This window comes from Lampris incognitus, chromosome 19 (assembly GCF_029633865.1).
Source record: "Lampris incognitus isolate fLamInc1 chromosome 19, fLamInc1.hap2, whole genome shotgun sequence".
In the NCBI taxonomy this organism is placed as follows: domain Eukaryota; kingdom Metazoa; phylum Chordata; class Actinopteri; order Lampriformes; family Lampridae; genus Lampris; species Lampris incognitus.
The window spans coordinates 1,553,641-1,565,723 of record NC_079229.1 but is presented as its reverse complement, the minus strand read 5'-3'; the positions used below and the strand labels follow the sequence as shown (position 1 = coordinate 1,565,723).

The 12,083-nt window shown below is 43.5% G+C and overlaps 1 protein-coding gene across 1 annotated transcript in view; it reads left to right on the top strand.

Moving 5' to 3' along the window:
• zgc:163022 (putative ferric-chelate reductase 1) overlaps window positions 1-12,083 on the top strand; it is a 29,468-nt gene that overhangs the window by 6,032 nt on the left and 11,353 nt on the right. The window contains exons 3-10 of the mRNA XM_056299830.1: window positions 1,593-1,690; window positions 2,081-2,216; window positions 7,216-7,413; window positions 7,782-7,883; window positions 8,602-8,746; window positions 9,110-9,217; window positions 10,764-10,879; window positions 11,191-11,277. Of these exons, the coding sequence (XP_056155805.1) occupies window positions 1,593-1,690; window positions 2,081-2,216; window positions 7,216-7,413; window positions 7,782-7,883; window positions 8,602-8,746; window positions 9,110-9,217; window positions 10,764-10,879; window positions 11,191-11,277 (990 nt within the window). The remainder of the gene's footprint in view (window positions 1-1,592; window positions 1,691-2,080; window positions 2,217-7,215; window positions 7,414-7,781; window positions 7,884-8,601; window positions 8,747-9,109; window positions 9,218-10,763; window positions 10,880-11,190; window positions 11,278-12,083) is intronic.

The following is a 12,083-nucleotide window of genomic DNA, read 5'->3' as shown; positions in this document are numbered from 1 at the left end:
TACTTGTCTGTGAATGTCCTCATTCATCCAGGTCATGGTTATCCAAAGGAATTGAATCGAGTGCAACTGGACTTGGTATATATCCGTGAAGACGTTTCGCCTCTCATCCAAGAGGCTTCCTCAGTTCCTGCCTTTCTGACTAGACCAAGCTAGTCTGACTGGCTGGTGATGAGACTCAGATATTTATCCTCTTTGGAGTCGTTATCAGAGCTATTGATGTCCATGGCTTTTTGTGTTCCGATGTGTAGCAACGCCCGTCGTTATCAGAGGTATTGATATGTGTGGCTCTTTGTGATCCGATGTTTAGCAGCCACGGTCGTTGGGGGTGTTAGTTTGGACTTCGTTAGTGCTCCATTCAGTGGTCATGAGAGTGGTTGGAGCCGTTAGTGACCGACTGTTGTTCTGGAGGCTAGGCTTCTTGAGTCTCCTGGGTAGAGATGAAAGGACGGCATTGTAAGTGGGAGATAGGTGGTGTCGCAGACCTCCTCCTCTGTTGAGGGATGGTTTGTCCAGTTTTGCATAGATGGCTTCCTTCACCCCTCTTTCAAACCATCTATCTTCTCTGTCCAAAATGTGTACGTTGCTGTCCTGGAAGGAGTGTGTCTTCTCCTTTAGGTGTATAGAGACTGCTGAGTCTTGTCCTGAGGAGTGTGGCCTTCTGTGTTGGGCCATCCGTTTGTGTAGTGGTTGTTTGGTTTCTCCTATGTGTAGGTCAGGGCAATCCTCATTGCATTGTACAGCATACACCAGACTGCTTTTCCGGGTGTGTGGTACACGGTCTTTGGGATGAAGCAGTCTTTGTCTGAGTGTGTTGCTGGGTTTGAAGTATACCGGGATGCGGTGTTGGTTAAAAATTCTCCTGAGTTTCTCAGAGACCCCAGAAACATACGGGATGCATGTGCTATTCCTTCTGTTCCTTTGCTCATCTTCATTGTACTTTGTTTATTCATTCATTTATTTGTTGTCTTGAACGTACAAACTGAATGAATACGAGTCTTGACTAAACACACCAAGGCTTTATCTTACACCCGGCACAAACACAGGTGACTTAGCTAGTGCCAGACTGAGGCGGTTGTCATTCTCCCCCTCAGCGCCCACAGTGTTTACACAGCAGGGGTACTGGTGCCATCTGAGCACCCATGGGCGTGTCGGTCTTAAATGAGGTGTAGTCGGGTGCATTGTTCTCTTGAAGCAGCAGAAAGCGATTGTGTGATTGACCAACAAAAACCTGGTCTTGAGTCAACGTTGCAGTCTTTTACTCTTATTTAGCATTATTAAGATGGTAATATGTGCCTACATAAGCGGATGCACAATGCACGATATTTTAAAAAGAATACATGTCATATTGTTTACTCATAGCATTCATCAGATAAGAGAATTGCAGTGATGCTGGAGGAAACTGGCTAATTTCACTGATGTGGCGACACACAAGGCCTCTGTCCAAACCTGGGCAAATACCAAGTGGCCATAATGTTAAACTGTGAGAGGGGCGCCAATTTAATCTGCGTGTGTGTGTGTGTGTGTGTGTGTGTGTGTGTGTGTGTGTGTGTGTGTGTGTGTGTGTGTGTGTGTGTGTGTGTGTCTGTGTCCAGAGCTCAGCAGTATCCCACACATCAGAATCTCCCAAGACCTCCATCCAAGTGATATGGACCACTGCAGCATCAGGCAACCCAAAAACCATCGAGTTCCAGTAACTACAAGTCTAATTCATCAAAAGTCTTTCTATTCTATTCTATTCACTTCCTAGCAAACAGACAAGACAGTACGCTGTTATTTTTGTTATTTAGTTATTAATGATGATGATAATAGTAATAATAATAATAATAATGATAATAATAATAATAATGATGAGATTAATAATAATAATAATAATAACAAAGGTGATAATGGTGGTAATAAAAAATGAAAGCATATTTAGACATATTTACAATAAAACTACTGCATCCCATGACATTATGAGTAATCAGTGGGATTTGAACCTCTAACTTTGAGCTACAAAGCATTGCTATGTATATGAAAAGTAGTAATAATGTTGTGGCTCAAATCCAGGACCATCTTGTCTTTGCCTCTTTTGCTGCAGCGCCTCCTTTGTGCAGGATTATGGCACTTTCTGGGTCAAACTGAGAAGTCCTCCACTGATGTACAGCAACGAGAGTGCTGGCATGGATGATAGGACATCTGTCACACCTGAGACATCTGCACCTCCCCCGGCTGCTGTAAGTAGCTGGCTAACAAGCACAAGGGACTCACCTTCAGTAGAACAAGCTATACGTCTTTATTTACTTATACATATTAATTTACTCATTTACTTACACGTATTTACCTATTTACTTATACGTATTTATTTACTTATTTATTTTTAACGTTTTATATGTATTTATTTACTCATTGACTTATATGTATTTACTTATTTACTTATACATATTCATTTACTTATTTAACATATTTATTTACCTATTTATACGTATTTATTTACTTTTTATACATATTTATTTACTCATTTACTTATACGTATTTACTTACTTATTTACTTATACGTATTTATTTACTTATTTACTTATACGTATTCAGTTACTTATTTATTTTCTTATTTATACGTATTTATTTACTAATTTACTTTTACGTAGTTACTTATACGTATTTATTTACCTATTTATTTTTAACGCATTCATTTGCTTATTTATGCATATTTATTTACTCATTTACTTATACGTATTTACTTATACGCGTTTACTTATTTAATTATACGTATTTATTAACTTATTTAAATATACGTATTCATTTACTTATTTTTATTGCATTTATTTACTTATTTATACGTATTTATTTACTCATTTACTTATACGTATTCATTTACTTATTGATACGTATTTATTTATTTATACATATTTATTTACTTATTTATACGTATTTAAAGCTGCTATGATAACGACTGTTTACATCAAGTCCAGCCCAACCTATAGACCCCTTTTCTGTTAGTAAACATAGTGACGTTTTTCTGTGGGCGGAGCTTAGTTGGACGCAAAACATTTCCCTCAGAGACATAGCTAGCCGTTAGCTAGCTAGCTGCTGGCTGGCAACTTTTACCAGCTTGTATATTTACAATGGACGAAGAAACGCGTATTTCTGAATATGTACCGCTTTCTCCCCGGGACCGCGAGTCTTGCTTGAAAAAGTTAACATTAACCAACGGGACCAGATTGGCCGACCCATACACGCTCACTCAGTGGATGGACGATTTGACAGGAATACCTACCGTGGAGTGACCAGACATTTACACCTTGTATTCTGCCAGAACTTCTAACCCGCAGCCAAGATCCTGCTCTTCAACCACCAGTATTTTGCATCACATGTGAAAAGCCAGAGCTTGGAAAACTGATCGAGTGTGTAATGTGCAAGCACTTCTTCCGTTATGATGTGCACAAGTGAAGAGGAGGCTCCAGAACTGGCACTGCAGTCAAGTGGAGATAAATACACCTGACCCACCTACTACTACTACTTTCGGCTGCTCCCATTAGGGGTCGCCACAGCGGATCCTCCGTTTCTATTTCTTCCTGTCTTCTGCGTCTTCCTCTGTCACACCAGCCACCTGCATGTCTTCCCTCACCACATCCATAAACCTCCTCTTTGGCCTTCCTCTTCTCCTCTTCTCTGGCAGCTCCATATTCAGCATCCTTCTCCCAATATACTCAGCATCTCTCCTCCACACATGTCCAAGCCATCTCAATCTTGCCTCTCTTGCTTTGTCTCCAAACCGTCCAACCTGAGCGGTCCCTCTAATATAATCGTTCCTAATCCTGTCCTTCTTCATCACTCCCAGTGAAAATCTTAGCATCTTCAACTCTGCCACCTCCAGCTCCTCCTCCTGTCTTTTCGTCAGTGCCACTGTCTCCAAACCATATAACATAGCTGGTCTCACAACCATCTTGTAAACTTTCCCTTTAACTCTTGCTGATACCCTTCTGTCGCAAATCACTCCTGACACACTTCTCCACCCACTCCAACCTGCCTGCACTCTCTTTTTCACCTCTCTACTGCACTCCCCGCTACTTTGGACAGTTGACCCCAAGTATTTAAACTCGAATGCCTTTGTCACCTCCACTCCTTGCATCCTGACCATTCCACTGTCCTGTCTCTCATTCACGCATAGGTATTCCGTCTTGCTCCTACTGACTTTCCAGTGCATACCTCCACCTCTCCAGGCTCTCCTCAACCTGCACCCTACTCTCGCTACAGATCACAATGTCATCCGCGAACATCATCGTCCATGGAGACTCCTGCCTGATCTTGTCCGTCAACCTGTCCATCACCATCGCAAACAAGAAAGGGCTAAGAGCCGATCCTTGATGTAATCCCACCTCCACCTTGAACCCATCTGTCATTCCAACCACCCACCTCACCATTGTCACACTTCCCTCATACGTATCCTGCACCACTCCTACATACTTCTCTGCAACTCCTGACTTTCTCATACAATACCACACCTCCTCTCTCGGCACTCTGTCATAAACTTTCTCTAAATCTACAAAGACACAATGCAACTCTTTCTGGCCTTCTCTATACTTCTCAATCAACATTCTCAAAGCAAACATCGCATCTGTGGTGCTCTTTCATGGCATGAAACCATACTGCTGCTGCTGATCATCACCTCTCCTCTTAACCTAGCTTCTATTACTCTTTCCCAAATCTTCATGCTGTGGCTGATCAACTTTATACCTCTGTAGTTGTTACAGTTCTGCACATCGCCCTTGTTCTTGAAAATCAGTACCAGTATGCTTCTTCTCCACTCCTCAGGCATCCTCTCACTTTCCAGGATTGTGTTAAACAATCTAGTTAAAAACTCCACTGCCATCTCTCCTAAACATCTCCATGCCTCCACAGGTATGTCATCAGGACCAACTGCCTTTCCACTCTTCATCCTCTTCATAGCTGCCCTCACTTCCTCCTTGATAATCCACCGCACTTCCTGATTCACTATCCTCACATCATCCAACCTGCTCTCTCTCTCATTTTCTTCATTCATCAGCCCCTCAAAGTACTCCTTCCACCTTCTCAACACACTCTCCTCGCTTGTCAGCACATTTCCATTTCTATCCTTGATCGCCCTAACTTGCTGCACATCCTTTTCAGCTTGGTCCCTCTGTCTAGCCAATCGGTACAAGTCCTTTTCTCCTTCCTTAGTGTCTAACCTGTCATACAACTCACCATACGCCTTTTCCTTTGCCTTTGCCACCTCTCTCTTTGCTTTACGCTGCATCTCCTTGTACTCCTGTCTACTTTCTTCATCTCTCTTACTATCCCACTTCTTCTTTGCCAACCTTTTCCTCTGTATAATTTGCTGTACTTCCTCATTCCACCACCAAGTCTCCTTGTCTTCCTTCCTCTGTCCTGATGACACACCAAGTACCTTCCTAGCTGTCTCCCTCACTATTTCTGCAGTGGTTGCCCAGCCATCTGGCAACTCTTCACTACCACCCAGTGCCTGTCTTAACTCCTGCCTGAACTCCACACAACAGTCTTCCTTCTTCAACTTCCACCATTTGATCTTCGGCTGTGTCTTCACTCGCTTCCTCTTCTTGGTCTCCAAAGTCATCCTACAGACCACCATCCGATGCTGCCTAGCTACGTTCTCCCCTGTCACCACCTTGCAGTCTCCAATCCCTTTTAGATGGCGCCTTCTACATAAGATATAGTCCACCTGTGTGCACTGTCCTCCACTCTTGTACGTCACCTTGTGTTCCTCCCTCTTCTTGAAATATGGATTCACCACAGCCATTTCCATCCTTTTTGCAAAATCGACCACCATCTGTCCTTCCACATTTCTCTTCTTGACTCCATACCTTCCCATCACCTCCTCATCACCTCTGTTCCCTTCACCAACATGTCCATTGAAGTCTGCTCCAATCACCCCTCTCTCCTCCTTGGGTACCCTCTCCACCATGTCGTCCAACTCACTCCAGAATTCTTCTTTTTCATCCATCTCTCCGTTTACCACCAGGTGGCTCCCTGCCAGAGTTGCTCAGCGATATAACGCCTCACGTTTCCCGCCAAAACCCAAATATTCCAGATGTGGCCAGAGGCAGGAGATCATCGGAAGACCTTAGGAGTTTCTCTTGAAATAAAAGCAGCAACCTTGAGTCAGTAGACGTGACACTGGTCTCACCCCTTCACACAGTAGTAGTAAGAGCAACACTGACTGGGCATCAGTTTTCCCTTCTTTAACAAGTTTGACAAGTACTAGTCCCAACATTATTATTTCACTTAGTGTGGGGATATATTTAGATATCTGGGAGATATTCCATAAGAGATATATTTTGATGTCTCTTGTGAAACGGACTATAGTCTGTTTCAAAAGAGATATATTTTGATATTTCCTATAGTCTGTTTCACAAGACAACACGTGTCCTAACTGACGTGTTTTACATTGCTCAAATATCTCCTGAATCTGTAAACGGTCCTGAACAACCTTATTTGGTGTAAGGAGTTTGTGGTATTTTGGTTTCTTTTAATAGGTCGGTAGTGTGAAGACCAGGGGAAACATGGTTTGGTTTTCTGCTCAAAGAAACTCATAAGCCACATTTACACACTTATGCTAAACGAAGTCATGGGTGGTTTCAAGTACGTTTTTTGAGTTGCATCAAAGTTATTTGATGAAGAACGGTGTAGCATGGACAGCTGCCCCTAAATCTACCAATCACCCAGCATCCATGGTGCTCATGTTAGACATACATATACCAGACACACATACTATATTAGACGTATATGTATGTCTAATATATATATATATATATATATATATATATATATATATATATATTGATATATATATATATATATTGATATATTGATATATATATATTGATATATATTGATATATATATATTGATATATATTGATATAGAAGAAGGAAAAACTTTAATTCATAGCAGTACAAGCCTGTTTTCTGCATCATGCACTCGTCAGCTGCTAATCATTAGCAGCTGATGATTTTTTCCTATATCTGTGTTGAGATATATAGTGTGTGGGACATGAGTATTGTGACTATTTACCTGTACACAGGATTCACTGTAGCTAGCCAACATGTTGTGAGACAGTTGGCGTAGACCTGGAGGGGAATGTGTTGTAGGATGACCAAGAGTCCTACCAGGCTGAATCAAACCCATCACAGCTCAGAAACCAAGTGTAAGTGTACTCGTGTCCCTGTGTTCTCCACAGCAGATGGTTGCCGGCGGCAGGTGTGGCGTCAGCAAGGTGTGCTTTAGCCAACCTTTGAACTGTGACCCGACGGTCAGCACAGACTGCTATTTCATGTCGGCCAGAAGGACCTCTGCAACTGCTACTGCGCTGCAGTTTGAGATGGCAGGCCCGTCCCAGGGCTACGTTTCCTTTGGATTCTCTGATGATCAGATAATGGTAATGAATAAAAAAAACACTCGATGAAAACTTCAGTGATTATGGTTCAGTCCATAATCAGGTCAGTATGTACAGATACGTAATGGTCAGCCTTACTTTGGTTCAATTTTCTTAAATTTGGTCTCTCTGAAATGCATATTTCTTTAAGTTTTGATGGTGTCAGGTGGACTACTAATGCTCACCGTCTGTTCAGAATGAGATCTCAGGTGGATCAGAATCAGAATACTTGGCTGGTTGGATAAAGTGATACAAATGCATATCGACTCAGTGCTTCTATCCACCCACTTACCTGCAGGTGATTCCCTTTAGTCCACAGCCGTGTATCTCTGGGATCATCTCATCGCTGTCTTCCCTCTGTCTCTCCGCAGGGAAATGACGACATTTACATCTGTGGCTTGGACAGCCAAGGCATTGTGCAGTTGCAGCGAGCCTTTTCTGTTGGACGCCAGACTCCGAAAACACTTCCTCTGGTAAAGTAATTCATCTCGTAAGCTTGTTAAAGGGGTGACTCCATGGCAGTCAGATGTCTTCATTGTTCATGTAGTACTTTGTTGTCTGACTAAAAGATGTGGGATGATTACTCCCTACCTGTGGGACCAAAAAGGGGACCATGAAAGTTGACTGAAAAACATTTCAGGGATGAGTAAGTGAGCAAACAGACCACAGCTTGACATCAAAATATTTCTCACCTGCGGGCGTCCGGATGGTGTAGCGGTCTATTCCGTTGCCTACCAACATGGGGATCAGTGGTTCGAATCCCCGTGTTACCTCCAGCTTGGTCGGGCGTCCCTACAGACACAATTGACCGTGTCTGCGGGTGGGAAGCCGGATGTGGGCATGTGTCCTGGTCGCTGCACTAGCACCTCCTCTGGTCGGTCGGTCGGTCGGGGCACCTGTTCGGGGGGGGGGGGAACTGGGGGGAATAGCGTGATCCGTCCACGCGCTACGTCCCCCTGGTGAAACTCCTCACGTCAGGTGAAAAGAAGCGGCTGGTGACTCCACATGTATTGGAGGAGGCACGTGGTAGTCTGCAGCCCTCCCTGGTTCGGCAGAAGAGGTGGAGCAGCGACCGGAACGGCTCGGAGAGTGGGGTAATTGGCCGGAAAAAGGGTAACAACAAACAAACAAATAAATAATTTCGCACGTAAAATTCACATGCCAGCTCATCTCCTTCAAACTGTCCATCAGGGGAACGTTTCTGATGTGAGAGCTTCTGTGCGGGACGGGATCATCAGCTGTTCCTTCACCTCCAAAAACCCAATCTCAACGCACAGGACTGCTGACTTTAGCAAACCGTACTACTTGATGTTCGCTCATGGACCCTCCGGCAATGGTAGGAAATAATGGTAATGGTAATGAAGGAAGAAGAAGAAAATGCTTCTTTTATCAATACTCACATGAGATTCTGGAGGGACGTGTTAGTAGCTTACTAGATCATGGCTAGTGTATTTCATTCTGTACCAAGAACCATAAATTAAATAGCGGCTCATAAGGATTTCTGGGAGATAACTGCCAGACATCCCCAGGCTAATGCATCAAATTCTTGAGGCATTCTCCCTGAAATCACTCGATGTTTGTCAGATGCTAAACACCACCCACCTGTCAATATAAGCAGACCAGTATGTTTGCATGTGATAATCCTATCTGCAGTTGGACAGACGTAAGGTCTCCTTTTTCTACTGTCCTCCTTTTACAGGACAAATTCTCTTTCATACTGGTACCTTCATCAGTGACGAGAAAGTGGATCTCTTAAGGCCTCGACCTCTTGGCATAGCAAGACCTCCCCAAATCCTCAAAGCACACGGTGAGACTGTTTCTCGAGGGATGTATACATCAGTATTTTCAAAACACATTATTTTCCATATACTATTTTATCTGAATCCTGTTCCAATATTCCATTTGACAGTGTCCTATTCAGAGTTATGTGTAAGAAGTTCAGTACATCAGAATGAATTATGGTTCCTAGGTATCCAAAGGAATTGAATCAAGTGCAACTGGACTTGGTATATATCCGTGAAGACGTTTTGCCTCTCATCCAAGAGGCTTCATCCGTTTGTGCCTTTCTGACTAGACCAAGCTAGTCTGACTGGCTGGTGATGAAACTCAGATATTTGGCCTCTTTGGAGTCATTATCAGAGCTATTGGTGTCAATGGCTCTTTTGTGTTCCGATGTTTAGCAACGACAGTCGTTGGAGGTGTTAGTTTTGACTTCGTTAGTGCTCCATTCAGTGGTCATGAGTCCTTGGAGCCGTTAGTGACCGACTGTTGTTCTTGGAGGCTAAGCTTTTGAGTCTCCTGGGTAGAGATGAAAGGACGGCATTGTAAGTGGGAGATAGGTGGTGTCACAGACCTTCTCCTCTGTTGAGGGATGGTTTTTCCAGTTTCGCATAGATGGCTTCCTTCACCCCTCTTTCAAACCATCTATCTTCCCTGCCCAAAATGTGTACGTTGCTGTCCTCGAAGGAGTGTGTCTTCTCCTTTAGGTGTAGATAGACTGCTGAGTCTTGTCCTGAGGAGTTTGGCCTTCTGTGTTGGGCCATCCATTTGTGTAGAGCACTAATGAAGTCGAAACGTAACACCTCCAACGACTGTCGTTGCTAAACATCGGAACACAAAAGAGCCATTGACATCAATAGCTCTGATAATGACTCCAAAGAGGCCAAATATCTGAGTTTCATCACCGGCCAGTCAGACTAGCTTGGTCTAGTCAGAAAGGCACAAACTGATGAAGCCTCTTGGATGAGAGGCGGAACGTCTTCACGGATATATAACCAAGTCCAGTTGCACTTGATTCGATTCCTTTGGATAACTATGACCTGGATGAATGAGAGCATTCACAGATATAGTTCCTAGGGTTTAGCAAAGTAAGAGGCATCCAATACCAATATGTGCAAAGCTCCAGTGAGAAGATATAACACATTTATTTTGACGTGGAAGGAGCTAGACTTAATATGTAAAAATCTTGATATTCTCAGTTTATCAATCCCATACCCTTTAGTAGGTCTGCTGTTAACACACTGTGTCTGTGTGTGTAAAGGATGGACTCCAACTTCCTAAATGCCATTGTCTAAAAACATGAACAGTCTCGCCATCAGTCACTGAAGCATCGTATCAAAGACATGTTTGTTTCATTTAAATCATGCTAGGTGGCTAGAGTTGTCATGGAGCCAGAAACTTAACCTGTTCCCGTTTTCTTCCCACCATTTGTGATCATTAATTCGAAAAATACTGTTTGCAGCGTGGTCCAAAATTCCAAGCAGTTTCCCGTACGTTATTCTACCCAAAGGATCATAACATGAATGTTTCTGGATGTAAAATGGAAAGAAATCCAACATGTAGTTGTGTTTCAGGCGCACTTATGTTGATCGCCTGGATGACCATGGGGACACTTGGCATGGTCATCGCCAGATATATGAAAGGCTTGGCTAAAGGACGCAGCTACTGGGGTAAAGACCTCTGGTTTCTGGTAAGGCCTCACAGAGATGATACTCCCAGTTAAAATGAGATTGGTATGAAACTATCCAACCCAGTGCATCATTTACCTAGTCATGCCAAATGCCATACTAGCTAGCTTACTACTACCACTACCATGCCATACTAGCTAGTCTAATGTCTGGAAATTGAGAAATAGTTTTGATCTTCACTCAGTTATTTGCGAGTTTCTTTCAACACAATTAGCACTTCTTTTTATTTGAAAGCACATAGCCAGTAGGCTTTGTATACATGTGTGTCCATACATGTCATAATAATGTTTCCATTGTTTGTGTGTTCCTCCAGCTGCATGTTGCCTTGATGAGTCTAACAGTGGCAGCCACCATTACTGCCTTCATCCTCTCCTTCTCACATGTCAGGGTCTGGAGTGGGGTAGGGCAGCTTTGGATTATGTGTTAAAGAGCAAAAGCATGCTGCCTGAGTGGTTGTGGCACTTGTAAAATGGTTTCATTGTTCAGAAAAAGATTTAAAGATGTGCTTTAGGGGTCACCTTCTTTAAGGCTTTGTAAAAAAGGAATGAATATCAGATCTAGGTTAGTCAATGGCACCTGCCTGTCTGCACAGTGTGCAGTAGGCCCAACTTGTCACCGGGACCAACATGTAATGGCAAAGACAGTGCTACTGAGGACTGTGCACCCTCTGTGGCACTCTAAAAACCTCCTTACATAGGTCTCCACCCCTGACCATGGTGTACAATATCTGGCCTTAGATCTGGTTGAAGTTTGGTGGTGTCTGGTGATGGGAGCAGGGTAGAATTGCCTGGGTGCTCCTAGCCAGAGCCCTGCACATCAGCAGCACGGGTTATATAGTCACTAGCAGCTGGGATTGAGTGGCAGCTGCTTTTGGCAAACCCTCTTGTGAATCAGCAGCCCTATTTGGGGACCACACTGCTCACCCCAATTGGGGAGGAGCCTAGAAAAGGTGGCCTAAAAATTTCCACTCAATCCAACACCTCCTGGGTAGGTTACCATGACTACCGGGAATTCCATTCTGCGATAAAAAACAGGAAAATTATCCCATTCAAATTGGCAACATGGAATATTAGGACTCTCCTTGATAACGATGGCAACATACCACATCGAAGGACTGTGCTGATTGCTGAGGAGCTGAGATGCTACAACGTGGACATCACTGCTCCCAGCGAAACCAGGCTCCTGGGTGAAAGCTCCCTGCGAGAG